The sequence below is a fragment of the Thunnus maccoyii genome, chromosome 12 (assembly GCF_910596095.1).
Source record: "Thunnus maccoyii chromosome 12, fThuMac1.1, whole genome shotgun sequence".
NCBI lineage: Eukaryota > Metazoa > Chordata > Actinopteri > Scombriformes > Scombridae > Thunnus > Thunnus maccoyii.
The window spans coordinates 27,484,169-27,504,583 of NC_056544.1; the positions used below are offsets into that span (position 1 = coordinate 27,484,169).

Genomic DNA, 20,415 nt, shown 5'->3' on the forward strand with positions numbered 1-20,415 from the left:
TTCCTGAAAGAGCTGCTCCTGGGTCGGTTTTATAGCGGGATTTCATGCAAATGCAAAGTTGATTTTAGAGTTGACACGCTGACTCGTGGTCTGCTCGCTCACCCCAAAAACACATCACTAACTATATCCAGATGAGAGTCGGATGGTGTAATTCTGCTGCCTATCCTGTGATTAAAAACGCCCACTCAGGCTTCCACATGTCCCATCATACCTATAAAAGGAGCTTGTTTTTTGGTATTAGGGAGGAAGAAAACTGAACAGTGAGACTGAACAGTTGTGTGTGTCCTGACATCTATAAAATATATAATATAAACAGAAGATAATGTGTGTGTGTGTGTGTGTGTGTGTGTGGCTTTACTGGGTGTATTTCAAAAGGAAAACAAAAGTGGATCCAGACTGGTGGTCGCACACTCGCACACAAGTTTGTGCTGCTATCTTTGTTAGGACGCCGCACTGACTTTAACCAGGACTTCAGACATGACGTTTTACCTCATTAGGACCGAGCTTTGGTCCCCACAAGGTTAGAAAAAGTCCCCATGAGATAACAAGAACACACACACACACACACACAGCTGGAGGGTCACGTCAGGTTATCCTGCAATTTGATGGCAAAATGCAAATTATCAGTGAGGAAATATGAGTAGTATCTCTCTCTCTCTAACACACACAGGAAGAGAGCGAGAGAGAGTGAGAGAGAAGGGTGGGGCGAGTGAAGGTCTGCAGCTCGATTGCGGCACACACAAAGCAACACACACACACACACACACACACACACACACACACACACGCACAGGTGTTGTCCCACAAACTTGTCGAACAAGGAAAGCTACATTTCACAGGGCGGAGTCTTTAGGAAACCGCAGTGAGTTTCTTTCTCTGCTGAAAACAAACTGTGAAGCAGCAGGAAACAGCACAGCAGGTCAATATGGAGGAGTAACAACACAGTTTAGCGGAGTGGAAACACCGCTCTGCAAGGGGGGGAAGGCGGGGGCGGGAGGAGGTGGGAGGTTGGGGGGGGGCGGCTCACCACCTGAACCGGTCACCACCTGTAGGCTGTGTTTTCATTTCAAGCATTGTGGTTCTTGTTGCATGTGTAAAGTGGAATAAAAATACCTCAAATGTAAATATTTTCTGTGTCTTTAGTCGTCTATGACGGTAAACTGAATATATTAGGGTTGTGGACAAAACAAGACATTTGAGGACATCGCCTCGGGTTTATGAAACAGTGATTGACATGTTTCACCATTTTATAGATCAAGCAACTAATCGACTAAATGGGAAAATAATCAGATTAATCCATAATGAAAATAATCGCTAGTTTCAGCCCTGATTAACACTAGTTTTTCCTTAAAAAAAGCACCATGCAGTGTTTCTACCAGGATGTTTATTATGTAGTAAATGAGTTTATTTCAAAGACAGCATTGATAAACGTCATTATCATTAAAACATAACATAAATATCTAAAGTCTAGTCAGTGACATCTATCTAAACAAGAAGGGGAGCAGGTGAAGCTACTGATAAGACTCCTGCCTCTTCAACTCTATGACAGAGTGAACAACTAACTTACATACTTATATATGAAATAAAGCCACTGAAGCATTCAAATCGTCACTGTTGCATCTTCTTTCAGGTCTAAACGGCACTAAAAGAAGTCCTGTCTAGTAACGTTTGTCCCCAAATCAGAGCTGTGATCTGCCAGCGTCATCCTTTCATAATCACGTTACTATAAATATCAACACTTAGCGGGGGGAGAAAAAAAAAAATTAAAGGTCATAATCCATTCTGTGATCTGGTGGTTAATGTAATGGTTTCAGCAGCGGAGGGAGCCTGAGAGCCTGATAGACCCGCTACCGTCTGCGTGTCCGCTGGGAACGTCTACTTCAAAACATTGCCTTCATTTTCTCATTATAGCGAACGGGAAGGACGTGATTCTGCAGGATCTAAACGACGTGGTTTGAGTTTTTCTACTGTTAAAGGGTTTAGAGTGATCAGATGTGATGCTTTCTGATAAATAACAGCCTTTATTAGATCATATTTCAGTCATTTCACCTTTACTCGGTGTGTAAAAAGCTTCTAATTTGCTGCTCTAAACACTTTTATTATGTTTCCACTGACAGTTTGAAGTGAATTTCAGGCAGATTTATAACAAACTTCTACAAAATACAATGTGTGTGTCTCTAAACTATCTTTATGCAAACATATTCTAGAAGAAGTGACAAGATTACATGATTAAAAAAGCTCCAATATCTGATACATGACGGCTCCACCTAAAGATGTTTAAGTTGCATAAACTCTTTTCATATGTTTTAGGTCTTTCTGGTGGAGTGAACACCTGAAACTGTAACAGTCAGGAGGAAGTACGACCTAAACGATCTGTTTACAGTAGAAGAAGAAGAAGAAGCAGGTAAAATCTATTTAAAGAAACACGTCTTTATTGCATCTTCTCTTTCTCGACAGGCCGACTTTCCCGCCTCAGCCGAGCAAAAAACTTGATTTTTAAAATTATTATTTCTAGCGTTTCCTCTCCATTCTTAAAAACAGGTGGATGTAAATGTAAATAGTGTCTGGCAGCTCTTTCCTGCTGCACAGAAGGGCTGCAACTAACGATTACTTTCACTATTGACTAATCGATGACTCATTTTGTGAATAAAATGTCAGAAAATAGTAAAAAAAGGCCTATTATAATGTCTTAGAGTCCATAGTGATGTCTTTAAATGTCTTGTTTCGTCTGATCAATAGTCTAAAATCAGTGAAAAGATTGAAATCCTCACATTTGAGAAGCTGCAACCAGCAAAATGTTGGTTGCTAAAATGTTAAAAAATGACATTTCAGCTTTGTTTAAAACAGACAGAAGAAGAACTGGGCAGTTAGAATAAACAGGAAAAGGCTAAAATATGGATTTACTGTGAGGACTGGACACTGTGATCACCTAACACACACCTCAATAACCATTCTGTTTCCTGTGAGACAGTTAGATAACAGCCGATCATATAAAACGCTCCACATTTCCTGCCCACAGTCTTACAGACATCTCTGTTACTGTACACAGGTGGTCTACAGAGAAAATGATCTTATGGTTGGAGGAGAGGTTTTTTTTTAGTTGCAGTATTATTTAGTGCCCATTAGGACAAACGAAACTTCTTAAAATGGAAAGAGAACAAAGAAAAAAGGAAGCAAACACTCGTAAAGAGAGTTTATGGCAGTTTTGCTTCAGCAGAGGTATTTTAGGATGGAAACTTGTGGTTTAAGAGAAGTGAAAGAAGATGATTGTATATGACGTATTTCCTATGACTACTATTACTATAGATACACACATACATATAGCAGCACCGTAATAGGAAACATGGAATAAAGCAAAGAAAACAAAAACAAAACTTCAAGTTGTCTGGCTAGAAATGATGATGTCATTGCTGCTATGAGCTTTTACAGTAAGTACAGCACATACAAAAGATAAATAGATCAACCTGACAGGTAAGAAATATGTGCAAAATAGCTTGATATGGATAAATATATATAGTAAGTGAGTCAGACATGCAGTCTGCATCATGCAGCGTCTCCGTGTGTCATTTGAATGAGCTCTACAGCCAGCTCCATGACCTCATAATGTGCCTGAGTGTTTGCATTGGAAAGTAGGTTTCAGTTAGAGTCCGATCAGATGAAGCTATAAACCATGAAAATATTTTCATTCAGGGCCACCCCTGAGGTTAAAATAGTCCCACAATGCATTGCTTCGCCTCTGCTAGTTGAGTGAGTGAATTAAAGTTATACGATAGTACACTTGAGCGGTAAAACGGTCACTGATAAGTGTCCAAAATCTCAATCCGCTGCTCGTTTTTCATTATATACTCACACCATCTAGATCATAATGAATGGAGCAGTGACCTCAGACGCCACGGCGGGGTCAAAGGTCAAATATAAAGAGGCAGCAGCCTCCCTTGGGCCTTTACAACACTATGTATAACTCTGTATTTTAGTCATCTGTGACCCAAACGGTGCCTGGTGTGTGAGAGCACGTCCACATAGAGACAAAATAGACACAGTTATGACATCATGTCTCGATGGCAAACACACACCGACGCTGACACACACACACACACACACACACACACACACACACATACAGCTGCTCTCTCTAATAGCCAGCTTGTTTCCTGAGGAGCTGTGTGAAGCCACCTGGTCATCATTATCAAAGGAATCTGTGTGTGTGTGTGTGTGTGTGTGTGTGTGTGTGTGTGTGTGTGTTCAGGATGCAGCCGTGCGGATTTTAACATCATAGAAAACAAATTCATTCTAATTAAAACCAGTTAGACCAACAGATGACAGACACACATGCAAATGACTCATTTTCAGATAGAAACACAAACACACACAGTCGTGAGACTTTAAACCTGCTATATTTGATTTATTTTGTAACAACACTGACGTATCATCAGTTCTTAAGCTCATATGTTGAACTCGTTAGCAAACAGTTGATTATTTCCACATCCTGCAGTTATGGAGCAACATTATCATTCATCTGGAGTCGTCTTTCTGTCCACCTGGTGAATGTGAGTCCAATATTCACTCTCTTCTATCTCTGTTTTTGCTCTCTACCAACTCCCGAGGGAAATATCTGGCTCTTTTAGCTGCTAAACGCTCCACTATGTTCACCAGCTAGCCTCCAGCTAACTGTGTCTGTTCACCGTTTGGTGCTGAGCAGGTAGTGATCAGTAGGTTTTTTTTACAGCTTTTTCTCTGAAAACAGCTGCCCGCTGCGGCCGAAAACAACACCATGAGAGCTCTGACAGTGAACCAGAACAGTAAAGTTGCAGCTGGACAGATAAACAACGAGCTGAAACTTATTATAAAGCTCGTAAAGCTGAGGGGGGAGCTGCAGAGTCATTGATAATTCTCACACACACACCAGCCGACACGTAACACACTATAAAAACAATTATGAGCCGCTTTAACACGGTCGTATTAAAACGCAGACACTTACTTGACACCGGGAATGTCCAGCATGTTTGTGAGTCCTGTCCAGTTGATGTCCAGCGACTGAAAGACAGAGATACAAACATTTAGATTTGAATGAAGAATGACACAAAAAAAGATGAAATACACATTTTTAAGTTGTTGTTTCCTGCAGCAGCATTATTTATGAAAGGTAAGTGGTTTCTAGTGAAGACATGTGAGAGATAAACAGAAATTATCCAAAAATATACTGAATTCTTGTGTGTTTCAAGTGTTTGTTTGTTTAGTTAGATCTCTATTAGTTTCTGCATAGCAGAGTTTACAAGGTACACTAACATCATACAAGACATCATGATGCAGCTCTACTGTAAATAAAACAATGACAGACTGAGTCCATCAGTGTGTTTTGGGGATGTCCAGGTTTTTCGGTCACTTTTGTCAGAAAGAACCTCTAAAGTTTGCATACTTGATGACACTTTTACTACCAATTAAATGATGGAAATTCCTCCCTGGATGCAGCTTATGGTTTTATGATATTTATGAAAGATTTCTATTCGTGTGTGTGTGATTATTTGGTATTTAAACAGCCAAATCTATTAATAAATCTGAAAATATCACTTCAGCCTTCATAAGCCTGAACCATCCGACCCCAAACATGATCTGAGGAGCAATAACTTCTATTATACTATAATATAAAATAAAGCTTTTAGTATAGAAACGTTCAAACTCTACAACAATCTCTGTGAGACTAAACTGTTGTGCGAGGTTTTCCCCGACAACAACAACAACAAGCTCTCCTCATCAGCTGCTCCCTGACGTCTCCGTGAGTCAGCAGAAGGGGAGCCGAGGAGCCGAACTCTAATTCGATTTCCCTGATAATCAATACGACAGAGCAGATGATTGGGTTAGTCTTCATACAGACAAGAAGTATATGATGGGTTCACTGCATTCGGCTGTCTGGAAATGACGTTAACATTAACAAATAAACAGCTGTTAGATATGACAATAAAATCAGGATTTAAGTTCAAATGAGACACAAAAAGTGAAACAGCAGAAGAAGAAATCCGCAGTTAATGAAAAACAATGTGCATGAGACAGAAAACAGAGCTCATGTTCATTACCTTTTAATGAAAAGGAAACAATTTATCAGAAACGGCTCATTTTCCAGTAAAGCTCGGGAAAGAAAAACCACCTGAGTCACTCGTTAGAGCTCGTAGGACTGTAAATTACTCCAGGATTAGACTACGTGGGATTGTTTTTATAATCCATTCAGACACATTATGAGTTTGTTTTCCTCCGTTTGAAATCATTTTTTCAGAAAATCTAAAAAAATCCCTCCTTTGTTTCTTCCTTTTTTCATGTTTAAAGTGTTTGTTTTTGTTGTTGTTACTGTTGTGTCTTGAGTTTTATGATTTTTTTTACTATATAAATACAGTAAAACAGCATTAATGTGTGTATTTGTGCTCATTCCAACAGTCTAAAAAGGCTAAAAAAAAAAGGAAAACAAATCCAACAAGCTTTTCAGAAAGATTGCGGCCAGATTACAACAATCTTATAACTCTAATCTGACTGAAATGAGACGGAGCCTTTAAAACAAACCAACTGAATCCACCTTTTCAACGCTTTCACCGTTTCCATTATTTAGGTTAAGCTATCAACAATGAGCTTTCACAGCGTGTGACTGAAAGAACAGAACGAGCAGCATGAAAAGGACGTAATAATAATAATCCTTACAGGAGGTGTTGTTCTCTTTTTGACGTCAGTACGAGTCACCTATAATTATGTGCAAATCTGAGTTTGAGCACAAATGATGGAACCAAACAGTGCAGGCGGCGACATGTTTCCTCCGCACGGCTCTCAGACATGTTCACCAGGATTCTTGTATCTAGAATAACCTGGTTTTCTAACCTGGTTATGAAGCTTATATACATTAAGTTCAAACTGGGTTAACTTGTGGAAGACATGTATTAAATGTCACCGAGTTTGTCAGACAGGAATCTTTAAAAAGTCACCGCAGTAATTAACAAGGTTTAACCCGTTGAATCACACTGCTGACACACCCTGATATTAAACGATGGTTACTGTTGCTGTCAAACCAGGAAGTGCATGCAAGGTCAAGTCAGAAGAAACAACACATAGCCTATCTGAAAGGTTTCGTAATCATTTTAATCTTTGTTTAAAGCAAAAATGCTGAAAATTTGCAGGTTGTAGCTTCTTGAATGTGAGAATGTGAAGCTTTTCTGTGTCATGACAGTTAACAGTTTGGAGTTTGGATTGATTGTATTTATTTATTGGGGAAGTGTGCAGTTTTAAACATATAACAGCACAATAAACAAACAGTACAAAGCAAAAAAAAACACACAGTACACAAAATACACAGCTTCACACAACAGCTCATCACATACACCCACGATGTCAATTAGAAATTAATCATGTAAAACTTGTCAAATTAAAAGGAAGACTACTTGTTAACTACCTAGACTCAGTGGTCACACAGCTGATCGGTCTTTAGTAGATTAGCACTGATCGGACAAAGTGAGACATTTGACAGGTATTTTTCATTAGTTTTTGACATTTTATGAACAAAATGACTCACTGATTTATCAAGAAAATAATTGTTAGTTAGTAGCCTTTAGTAGCAATTACATAACTTCTGTCAAAATGACTAATTGAAGTTGTTTAAGTATCAATTTGATTACTTTGTACGTGAATTTCCACCTTTGTAGTAGCTGCTGGTTTAAGCAGAGGTAACAGCAGTTGTATTAGCATTAGCATTAGCATCAGTGGCAGCAGAGTTAGCAGCAGTACAAACAGCAGCTGAACTACCAGAAGTAGTAACTCTGAATCCTGGAGTTAAGGTTTAACGCTCGCTAACATGTTTTGTCAGTAACAAGACAGAAAAATCTGGATGGAGCCGAGTTGGGACGAGCCAGAAGCAGCTATCAGGCCTGATAGAGAGAGGTGGGCTGAGACAGGGAGGCTCTTTGTCCTGATAACAAGGACGATTTGATTTCCAGAGAGGAAACAAATCAATCAGAGGTATTGTATCTAGTTTAAACTATGAATCACTCTCAGCCCGCAGTGTCTCTGCAGCAGATGTGTTCACTCATCATCACACACACACACACACACACACACACACACACACACACAGTGTACCGTCCAGTTCACTAGACACCAGACTCATGTCAGGCTCAAAATAACACACTGACCATAAAAGCAGTGTGAGCAGGGAGCCAGTTGTTAAGGTTAACATATAGTATGTGGACTTAATGTGTGAGGGTAATATATATTACAGCCAGAGAGAAACTGTGTGTGTGTGTGTGTGTGTGTGTGTGTGTGTGTGTGTGTGTGTGTGAGCATCTTTGAGATTAAGGGTGACCCGCAAAGCTTAAAAAAAAAAAAAAAAAAAAAGGTTAGAAAAGAGGCTTAAAATGTCAACCGCCGGAAGCTGTTATTAGAGCTAAAACGAATGAAAAACTGATGCATGAAACGGTTGAAATATCTCTGAATATATGCAGGAATGAACCGTAAGATGATCAAAAATCAGCGGGCCTCGTGAAAGAAACACTCGCACCAACAGATCCGTTCTTTAAATGCATGTACGAGTGATTTAAGAACATTTGTGGCGTTCGTTAATGTTCTCGTACTTGGAGTTTTGTCTCTCTGATTGGTTTTACTATTATAATCTTGAGTTAATTTGCAGTTTAAATATGATACTGAAAAATTTAATACTAAAGCAAACTTAATGCACTTCTGTTTACCATATTATCATCATCATGGCTGCCAATTTACTGCAGGTCTTTTTTTAGATTTTACGATTTTTATTGGCATATTCTGGCTTCTACATCTCAGTCGTTGTTGTCTCACTCCGACAGCTGCCTCCGTCTCTCTCCGCCGGTCTCCCTGTCGAGGATCATCTTGTGTTGCAGCTGACAGCGTAACATCACCTGCGGGCTATAATATATATCTCTCCTCTAATATCTCTCCGTCACATCCCTCCACCCACCGCCTCCCATCACGGACGTCTTTATTTCTGTCACAGTGCAGAGCTGCTCTAATAACATATCAGCTGGATTCACATGTTTTTTTTTAAATTGTTTTTGGATCTCCTGCTGTCTGTTCTGAAAGCAGGGACTTGAAGCTGCGCAGTGTTGTTTTTTACTCTTTGGGAAACTTTTTTTTTTTGTGAATGAAACTCGCCCACAAAGTTCAGGCAGTTCAGAGAGTTTGTTGAATCAGACTTGGAACATTTCGTACTAGGAAACCTCACAGAGAGAGAAAAGAGAAAAGAGTTTCAGTCACAATTTAAAAAAAATGTTCTTACATTGCTCACAGATACTAAAAGAAGTTAAATCAAATCATCTGTAAAAAAAGCCAGTTTTCCACCTATATCTACATTGTAAACATGTATTCTTTACCGTGCAGAGAGTAAAGCCTCAGGCAGTATTTATACTTTTACAGCATCTACATTCTCTCTATTCAGCGTCTCCGCTGTATATAATCAGCTGTCTGTCTCGGCCCCTTTTTACAACCAGCAAAAACAACAAATCATTTGTGTTTTTTATTGTTGTTCTTTCACTGTCACTCATGTCTGTAATGATGTGTTTAGAAGCCAAATCTCTATTTAGTGAAGAAGTGCTGCTGCTTGTTTCAAAGAAAGTAGATTTCTGATAAAAAAAAAAACTTAGGAAAAATCAAATATGCACTAAATGTCAAGAGAGTTTTTTTTTTTAAAAGACAAAGCATGACCTTTTGTCTTTTGGCAATGCGGTAAGTCTGCTCCCTGTGATTTATCCCCACATACAATATTTCCTTCCCATTTTTTTTTCCATCTGCAGTCAAGATATTGCGAGCGGTGGCCGACGTCCGCGTATGTGTTCACCAAAACAAGTATGTTTGTGTGTGTGTGAGAGAGAAAGTGGAGGAGAACACGGTTGTCTTAGTTCATTTGTATGTGCAAATGATAAAGGAGACTCTGTTTTGACCACATATATATTAGCAGCAGTAGAGTTGGAAGTCCTGTTTTTTCTTTGTTGCTGCTTTAGATTTGCTTACTTTAACTGTAATTTTCTTCTTGTCTCGTCAATGCAATCTCTTATTCAGTACTTTTTTTTTTCTTCTTCTGACTTTCTGAATAAATTAGTTCCTGGAGTTTAATTTCCATATTCTAAGACAGCGCAGCCTCCATGACAGCAGCTGCTATCAGGAGGATTTTAACAAAGTTAAACCGATTAATTTGTGAGCGCAGAAAAAAACTACAAGTGCGGCAACCTCAGGTACTTAAATCACTGTAACTTGGTTTTGTCCACATCCATAAAACACTTTTTTCTTAAGTTGTTGCTCTGTCGTCGTCTGCTCCTCTCTCTCTCCCGCTGTTATTACAGACATGTCTCGCCTCTGGGACTCGCCTCTTCTGTCGAGCTGTGACATTTAGCCCACAAATGTCAAGGGGTTTATGGGAAACGGTGTTTGTTAAATGCTACTAAAAACATAAATATTAGATAGCAACTATATTAGATGGTCAAAAAAAACTGTTGTCCTTATCTAAACATATAAATCAAGCCACATGTCATACTGTTGAGAGAGGCTCTGATCCAAGGCTGCATTTTTTTGTTATTAGAGTCGTTACAGATGTCAAAAGGGATTTAGAAAGAGCTTTTCCTACTTCTGGAACAGAACCTGGAAGTTACGGTTTTCAAATCATTCCCAAATCTTGAGCGTTTATTCCTACTGTCTGCCTCCCCCTCTCTCCCTCCCCTCCCAAAAAAAAAAAAGAGCTTTAACTTGTCCATTTTGCACAAAACTAGTAGAACTATTGTTCATTTAATGAGATGAGGTCAGCAGGAAAACATGGCAGTGTTGGAGTTCAGGTTCGTCTGAGAGCTGATGACTTCACAAAAATGATGTGAATGTTCACACATCAGTCAAATTTCCTTTTCGGTCAGATCTACAGGAAACACATTGGGCTTCAGAAAACTTGTTGAATGTGTTGTTTGCTGACTGTGTTGATAAGAGTACTCCTTAAAGCTGGATGGCTCGCAAGAGATAAATAAAAAAAAAAAAAAGGAATGGGCAGCAAAGGCAAAAGTATCCTGGTTTTTAGTCCATTATACTCCAAAAAAACCCCTGATCCTACATTTCCCATAATGAGATTCAGTAATGTCTTTTTGTTAGACCACGGGCTTTCCATTAAAAACTTAAGTGATGTCACTTAAGTTATTTTCTTAGACTTAGGACAACAACAGTATACACAAACTGAGTAAAACAAACATCTTTATGAGATTAGTGGAATTCCCCTTTATTCCACACATGAGACTTTCCAGTTATGTGACCACTGGCGTGTTTCTGTGTGTGTGTGTGTGTGTGTGTGTGTGTGTGTGTGTGTGTTTGAGCACAGTGAAACGGGGCGTGTGTGTGTCTTTCTGTGGTCTCGTTAGCTGCTCTAGATGCTAGCTCACGGTCAACCACAGTACTGTTCTGCTAGCTCGAAACAGGAAGAGAATAATAGCGGTGAAAGGTTTTTCAGCAGAACAACTCATCTTAAAAAACACTGACAAATAAATACAAAACAAGAAGACTTTATAATACTTTTAGTTTTGACATTAAAAGTACAGATAAACTATGTGAAGAAGAGCGACTGAGGTTCTCCAAAAGCTCTTTGATTATAGTTTTCATTGCATTAAAAACTGATCCAGCGGTTGGCAGATTGTTACCTTTAGATATTTGCAGATAGTGTTTATGTTTTTTGGTTTTCTCCTTTCTATCACAGACTGTATATAAAGATTAACGTAGCGAGGTAGTTGCCACTTGCTTTCTATTCAATCTGAGGCTGTTGCTGAGTTTCTGTGACCGACGGAAAAACAACATCAACTAATTTCCGTTTAAAAAGATCTTTTAATACCGGTGTTTTGGAGCGTTTCAGTTCATCTTTCAAGTGTTCGCTGTGGCACTATGAAGTTTCTTTTGGAGAAGCATCAGGGTAAGTAACATTATTTTTCATTATCGATTTACTTGCAGATTATTTTCCCGATTGATCGCTGAATAGTTTTGTGTATAACATGTCAGATAATACTTTATTTCCTGCAGCACAAGGCAACGTCTTGTTTCAAATGTCTTGTTTTGTCAGAATAGAACTCAAGCATATTCAGTTCATTCATGCACAACAAAGAAAAACATCAAATCTTCACATTAAAAGGAGCTGAAACCAGCAAATTTTTTGTCATTTTCGCTTAAAAAATTACTATTATTTAATTATTTGATAATAGAAAATAGTTGCAGAATAATCTTCTGCTGATCGACTCATTGATTAATCAACTAAATGCTGCGAGTCCTTTGTCATACAGCGATGTCACAACATTTCTAGAAGCTGTGTAACAAAATAATCCTGACTCAAGGTCAGGCTACCAGCTTTTTTTAGATTTTTGGGGGAAAAAAAGACAAGAGTTTGCCAAGATGTCATACAAAAATTAGATGATCTTTATCAGATGCTGATGAAATCCAAGCATTACTCTCTTCACTTATCCTTCTACTAAACAGAGCACATTTTTCATTAAGAGTGAAAGCTCTCTTCTTTGTCCAAACCTCATGTTATTGCTGGCAGCCAGAAAGGCAAAAACATACCAGATAAAACAAGACAATGACTGGAATGAGAGTCTAGTGACATCAACGAATGCCAGAAAGGATCAACAGACCAAGAGAAAAATGCCAAACATTTACAGCTTCTCAAATATGAGGATTTGATGCTTTTCTGCGTCGTACATGATCGTCAACTGAATATCTTTGGATTTTGGACTGTTGATCGGACAAAAAAATAGACATCTGGAGACGTCATCATGAGCTCATCGAATTTTTAACCGGCATTTTTCACTATTCGGACATCTTATAGACAAATAATTAATGATCCTTGGTTGCAGTACTAGTTTTTACAAATGTAACTTTCAGAAAATTCACCACATGAATGAATTGAATTGAAGTTCAACTAAGTTTCAATTAGAAACATGTAAAACCGGCCTGCACACAGCACCAGCTGGAATTTGATGACACATTCAAACGCCAGGAGGCTAAAATGAAAGGAAAGGAAAATATTTGAAGATGAAGGCAACACCAGTTCCAACTGGACTAAGAGCACCATTTCATTTTTATCAAACATTCTGTATAAATAGATTGTTTGGGTGGTAATTTATTACCTAAAACATTATGCTGAACGCCACTAGTGAGTCAAACTTCACATGCAAATGTCAGCTGACACAAACCAGCAGGAGTCAAAACACCGATACTGGCTGACACCAATAGTTGACTTCCTGGTGAGTTGCCAGCCTGTAACTAGGCAACCAGCCACAAGATGACGGTTGACCACACGCAGAGACAGGATGGTGAAGTATCGCCATTAACCAGCCAACCGAACACGAGTGACTATAAGCTGTGGTTGATGACTTAGTGGCGGGTAACCACACGGCAGTAAAGACTACTTCCTACTGCTGTCAGGGTGGAGTGTAAAACTGCAACTACTAGTTGATTAACAGGAAATGTATCTGCAACTATTTTGATGATTAATTGATCATTAAAAGTATTTTTTTAAAGCACAAATGACAAATATTTGATGGATTCAGGTAGTAAATTGAATATCTTTGAGTTTTTGGACTGTTGGTCGGACAAAGTAAGACATTTGATGACATCAACTTAGAGTCTAGGAAACTGTGATGGACGTTTTTTCAGTTTTTAAATGTGTTTTTGGTAAAATTGAGTCAGAGGATTCATCATACCTCCCGTAGAGGGCTGACATGATGATATACACCATGAGACCATGGAACTTTGTCAACCAGGTAGAGAATAGTGGTGCAACAGATCATAGTTGATCCATGATGCGTACGGAACGGTTTGGCACGCATGTGAACCGCAGATTAATTGCAAAATTTAATGTCTCATTAAAGACAACGTAAACAAACTGCTGTAAGTACAAGTCATAGACAGACAGCGCGTCGCTAACAGGGATTTTGAAGCACAATGACCAAACCAGCATTTAACGGGTCCGTTGCAACATCTGCAGCTACGTTTACGCGCTGTTTAATGTGCTGCGGCGGCCGTTAGCGGTGAATGTTTGTTTGGTAGCTCGTTCAACAAGCTAAACTGCAGGACGAGACGTGTGTTCATGTTTGTAAGTTATCAAGTTTTGATGATGTGGACACAGGCTTTTGTTTCATTCACTACCATCTTTAAAAGAGAAAGGTATCAGGCCTTGTACTGTAATTTAATTTAACAATTGAGCTTTGAAGATTTTATATATTTTAAGATTTTATTTAAACATTGGACATCTTGAATGTTGTTTTCATTTAAGACCATGGGCATAAGTCCCCCCCCTTTTTTTTGTGCTGATCCGTAAAATGATCCGATCCATGACTCAAATCCATGATACGATCCGAACCGTGAGTTTTGTGATCCGTTGCTTAATCTTTAACATCTCTGGTTGTGTTAGGTCTTGTATAAATGAGCAGGACTGCTTTCTGTAAACATGTTTCACTACTTTTATTTCTCAGGAAGTTTTATTCACTGGAAATACCAGAAAACAACAACAATTCACCTCACAAAACTTCCTAAGAAGCAGTTTATCAGTGAAGTCCATCCAGATTCAGAAGATATAAATCAAAAAAATACCTGACAGACCAGCGAGTTAAAACCATTTCTAAAAGCTTGGTGGTAAAGGATCACTAATCTAATCACTCATTTTATAGCTTTTATTTGATCATCTATCTATTGATTCATCTCAGCAGACCTGCCTGGGATCTCCACACTTTGCTCCACAGTTGATGATAGTTTTTTAAAAACAAGCTGCCCAGAATCATGAGTTTTGAGTTTTCTCCCCAGTGTGTTGATGTTGTTATGAATGATTCCTCTGTCTTTCAATTACAGACTGGAACCAGATTGAAGGAGAAGGGACAATTTCACATCTTCTGATGTTGATACTTTTCCTGTGGGTGCCAGTATCAAAGCTGAAATCTGGAAGAAATAAATGTGCTGAGGAACAGGAAGGAAGATAGCAGTCAAGGAGAAGGAATCCACTGATAAAAGAGGACGAGTTCAGTAGTGTTTAGGGTGTACTGTAGTACTGTATAAGCAGAGCCATCATCCTTCAAATCCACAGAGGTCAGTGATGGGTAGGAGTACACTACATTTCCACAAGCTATTAGACCAAACGCATGTGTGTTTTTGCAGAAAACTTGAAACTACTTGCCCTCTTTGCATATTACGCAGTATATTTTGGGACGAGATTGTATCTCAGTGTTTATAAATCTTCTGCAGAAGTGTAGAAGTCAGTCAGTAAGACACCCAATCCCTGTTATCTCCAGAGCTAGGACAGTCACAACAAACACGGATGTACTGTTGATCAGGTTTATTATCTTTTCATAGATTTTTAGTTCAACAATCTGAGAATTTATTGGTGAAAATTGGTGATTTATTGGTGGAAGTCTGCAGAGTTTCTGTAGTTTCAACAACACTGTTGTGGATTATAAGTGCAATGTTCTCCTGGTAAACAGGCTTACCAGGATTTTAGAGGACTTCCTCGTAAAGTCAAAGTCTGAGCATGAGGTCAGAGGTCAAAGGTCAAAAGTACTCACCGGTTTCTTGAGGAAAAACACAGACAGGGCTCCGATTAGAGGCATGTCTCCCAGCAGAGGCTCCATCACCACTCTCATCACTCCATGAAGCTGGACAGAAGAGAAAAAACACACATTATGAAGCTTTTAGTGTCTATTGTATGTGTTTACTGGAATGTTTTTGTTGTTTGCCGTGTTAACTTTCAGCAGTGATGATCGGCAGTGTAGCTTCGACCTGATGGTTTACAGGTTACATCGCTGGCTGCAAATTTCAAACATTTATTCAACAAAATTCAACTTTTGTTCACTTTTTCAACATAATGTGAAGTGTTTGATGCAACAAGCAGAGATGGACACTGTGTCAGATTAGGTGAGAGAAATGTCACTCTACATGTGAAACCCAAAAACAATCACAGCTTGTTGTCTTTCTTGATCTGCATGACAATTAAACTGTTGATCTAATTTGGCAAAAGACACCAACGTTCTCAAACCTTTAATGCTGTCTAACCACAAGCAGTATTATAAAAACTTTGCCTGAATAAAACAGTCTAAAAGCGGCAACATTTTAATTTAAATCAGGAACTATTTGATCAAATAAAATTTTGAATCCGACCAACATTTCTTGCCAGTTTTCAATACTTGGCAATTAAACACTCAGCCCTATAATTAGATGTCCTACACACAGAATGGGTTGTCTTCTTCTACGGCTGAAATTAAGGTTTGCTGGTGACACATGAAAACGTCTCCAGTGATATACGCAAATAAGGGCGTTATAGATACTGTACAGTAAGTCACACGCACTTGCTTAATATCAAGCACTGAAATGTGTTGCTCATCGGTGTTTTATAAAAGATCCTTACATATCTACAGGTTGAGCACCACAAACAATTTTGAAGCTAAAAAGAAAAAGACAGATATACTTAAAACCCGTAGAAATATAAAAGAAACATGAAAATGTCTCCAAATGACTCATGTGCATGTTCGCTTATCTGCAGCCCAGAGAAGCTCGTTTCAGCCTTAAAACAATAAAACACAGCGTGTCAGACTGTCCTAACCTGCACTCACCCTTTACACCATTAACAGGCTGATATCCTGTAGTCTGATCCCAGCCTCTACAGCCGCCAATTTTCTTTTTTCTTTCTGGCGTTTCTTTTAACAACGCCTAATATTTCATTTAAATGCTCTGTTTTGTAACTTCCTCATTTTATAATGCAATTTAAAAAAAAAAAACACACAAGGCCAGACTTTTCTCTTCACTTGACATTTGGACGTCTTCACTGTGAAAATGTTACCGTCTGAAACCTTTTTTTTTTTTTTTTTTCTTCTAAAGAGAGTTATGAGGAGAGAAAAACAGAAAACCAGTGACTTTAATTCAAGACTTGGAATCAATTATGTCTGCAAAAGCGCTGATGCTTACAGAAGAGGCAGAAAAAAAAAAAAAAAAAAACTGGCAGAGGGGGAGGTTTTAAGTCTTTTATATGTTAAACTAAAACGCAGACGAGGAAAAGTTTTTTGTGAGTAAATGTTTCCCCTCAGAGCTCTTCATTATTAAGAACACTGGCTGGCTGCAGTGACTCAAACCTCAGTTATGTAGACTGCCCGTCTGCAGCACCAAATTTGGTCGTAGCTCTCTCTCTCCGAGCAATCAAATACCAACATTTTGCTCATCAAAATGGGTGTAGTGGAAAGATTGAAGATAGCCTTTTGTTTATGCCAGCAGCTGCCCTCCTGTAGCTCGTTACTGCCCGAGAGGATGCTTTATAAATCATGTGCCACACATAGCCTAATGTCAGTTTGACCGATAGATGGAAGGAAGAAGCTCTGTTTAAATAAAAAATGAGACTAAGTTGAGAAAGAGCTGAGTTGATACACCTTTAATAAACCGTCAGAGAGTATGACTCATCACTCACGATAAGCTCTAAGTTCTTCGGTGTTTGAACTACTTATTTCTTCGACAGCCTATGAAAAGCTGACACACACAGCAGCAGCGGGGGCCGCAGCTATAAAAATTTAAGCCAAACACAAAGGCAAATATTAACTCTGCCTCGTAACACGCAGCCGTTTTCCCCTCTCTCTCTCTCTGTAAATCTTTTCCGACTTTTCTCTCTCTTTCTCTCTCTCTCTCCGCTCACACTTTCTCTCCCCCTGTCTGATCTCTGAACAGCAAATATGGGCTGATCCTCTGCGAGCAGCCGAGTGGATAACGTCTCCTTTATCAGTCCTGTGTCAACATATTATGTAAAACTGTCTCTGGAGAGGTCACGGGTTAATACGGGTGGTCATGGCCGAAGTAATGAGGGCTCCCGACGATAAAGGCGCACATCTGTTTTGGGCGCACACATCTGTCTTGAGTGTTTTAATCTTCTTTATCCAAAAAAATATAAAGATGCGCTTGTTTTTCTGACCCATTAGAGGTGCGGCAGGTGGGTGGGGACTGTCAATGTGTCATGTGGTTCATTGGTTTCACTTAAGTAATTAATCTGGACTCACTGAGCAGATTAAATACACTGATTTGGTGTTTTTAATGGTTTTATTTCATTTTATTTTAGCATTTCCTGCTGCTGAAACATTTAGCCAATTAACTGATTTGACGGGAACTGTTTTGATAAATTAAATCTTTCAATTTAACAAGGAAAAAAATCCAAAAATTCACTTGTTTCAGCTTCTAAATGGGAGGAATTGCTGTTTTTATCTGTTTTATATAATTATAAATTGAGTATCTTTGGGTTCTAGACTGTTAATCGGACAAAACAAGATATTTAAAGACGTCATCTTGGCCTCTGGAAGCCTGTGATAGCCATTTTCTTTTACTATTTTCTGATATTTTACAAATAATAGTAAAAAAAAGACCATAGAAGTCTCAAGAGCCCAAGCCGACATCCTCAAATGTCTTGTTTTGTCCAACCAACAGCCCCAAAACCAAAACATTGACACAGAAACACTAGAACCAGAGGATATTTAGCATTTTTGTCTGATAAATCACTTAAAAGAATCATCAGTCTTATCAGAATTGTTAACAGAAAGCACTAGATCACAGTAACAACAACCTTAGCGCTGTTGTTACATCTACAATAGTAACACAGCAGGAAAAGAGGGATCTCAGGCATCATAAGACATGACCTATGACTTCCTAGAGAGCTATGTTTCACTGTATGTGACCGAGAACCAACAATACATACAATTCAACATCGTACATAACGTGCTGTAAACCCACACTATACTCTCATACCTGTATACTCTTGATTCCAGCTCGGCAATAGTATTTCTTGATGTCCACATCGATCTCTGTATTCCCAACGAAACTGAAACAAACAGCGAAAAGAAGATTAATATTATAACATGACAGAGAGGGAAGTAGATATACATATGTGGGTTCATACAGAGGAAACGACAATAGTAATATTTGTATTTCTTAAAAAGATAAGGCTGGTGTTATTCTACAATCCCATGAACAGACCCAGACTTCCCCAACCTGTCTGTAGCGCTTTGCAGATAAAAAAATTGTTAGAAACAGCTCATAAAGATATAGTTTCATTTTTAAAAAAGGCTCAGTAATGTCCTAAAACTGCTGGGTACTATAGTTTTTAGCCAAAAATACTCAAACAGGAGAAAAAAGTGCATTTGTTGGGACTATTTGCAGCAGCGGAATAATCCACATTTGGTGTTTTACCTTTACCTATTAGTTTCCCAATTTAGTAGGATTAATCTACTACCTGGCTTGTCATGACACCGGAGCTAAAGCCAACGGTTTGTGAATGTGAGAAGTTTATTGTGTACCTGATCTGCAGGTCCATGATGACCTGCCTCTTGTCCACGTTCTCTGTGTAAACTTTCACCCCGTTCACTCTCAGCGGCTGCAGAAACAAAACAAGTCGTCTCAGATCTGCTGCTGCATGATATGCAACACAGTACGTGATTTAAGATGCACAAAGAAGAAGACAACTCAGTCCTAACAGCTCCGATTAAAAAAACCAGTTTCATTTCTGCTGCTTTTGTTCTCCCACCAACAACGCTCTAAATTGAAGACAGAATAGAAAATTCACAGCGTGCAAATCATAGAAGTTCAAAGGCAACAAAGTAGACAGAAATAGAAACGCTCCAATAAAAGATCCAACCACCACCTACACCGACGGAGGCTACGAGCAGCTACTGTAGAGCTGTGAACATTAAAGGATCACACTGGTGCTCGTGCATGTCTTCGCCAATTTAGTGCAAAACATTTAATTGATAATTTTACTACAATGTTTCATATTTCTCAGTCCTGCTTATTTCACTTAGATGATCCATCATAGTGAACAACATCTGCTTTTATTGTTTTTAAGGTTACGTTATTGTAGTGCAGACTTTACACAAAATGTACACAAAGTAAAGCTGTTTTCTTTCTTTTGCTTTCTGTTTTCGTTTAAAGTATTGACTAATAAACATGTGCATAACATGACAGGCCGGTCTCTTACTGGGAATTCACATTAATCCTCCTGTTGTCCTCTCGGGTCAATTTTGACCCAGGAGGACATTATTGGTACCGAAACAGCATCTTATCACCTCTTGTGTCAAAGAATTTCAAACGATGCACAGCTGTAGTTCGGTAAAAGGTGTTGCTTTTAACCCTCCTGTTGTCCTTTTGACCCGGGAGGACGACAGGTGTCATTATGTGCTGTCATCAAAAAAACTGAAATGACTAAACTTACATTTACCAGTCCTCCATAATCCATCAACATATTTTCCTCTGATCTCAACTATAGTTAAAATAATTCATAATGTCTTAGTCAGGATATTGTTTTGAAACCATTTCAATTTTTTTGAAGACAGCACATAACGACACCTGTTGTCCTGCCGGGTCAAAATTGACCCGAAGACAACGGGAGGGTTA

General features: G+C 38.8%; 1 protein-coding gene across 2 annotated transcripts in view; it reads right to left on the reverse strand.

Moving 5' to 3' along the window:
- esyt2a (extended synaptotagmin-like protein 2a) overlaps positions 1-20,415 on the reverse strand; it is a 60,955-nt gene that overhangs the window by 19,450 nt on the left and 21,090 nt on the right. For both annotated transcript variants that reach the window (XM_042428740.1, XM_042428739.1), the window contains exons 5-8: positions 19,323-19,399; positions 18,775-18,847; positions 15,567-15,656; positions 4,979-5,034 (exon numbers count right to left, since the gene is read on the reverse strand). In XM_042428740.1, coding sequence (XP_042284674.1) covers positions 4,979-5,034; positions 15,567-15,656; positions 18,775-18,847; positions 19,323-19,399 — 296 coding nt within the window. The remainder of the gene's footprint in view (positions 1-4,978; positions 5,035-15,566; positions 15,657-18,774; positions 18,848-19,322; positions 19,400-20,415) is intronic.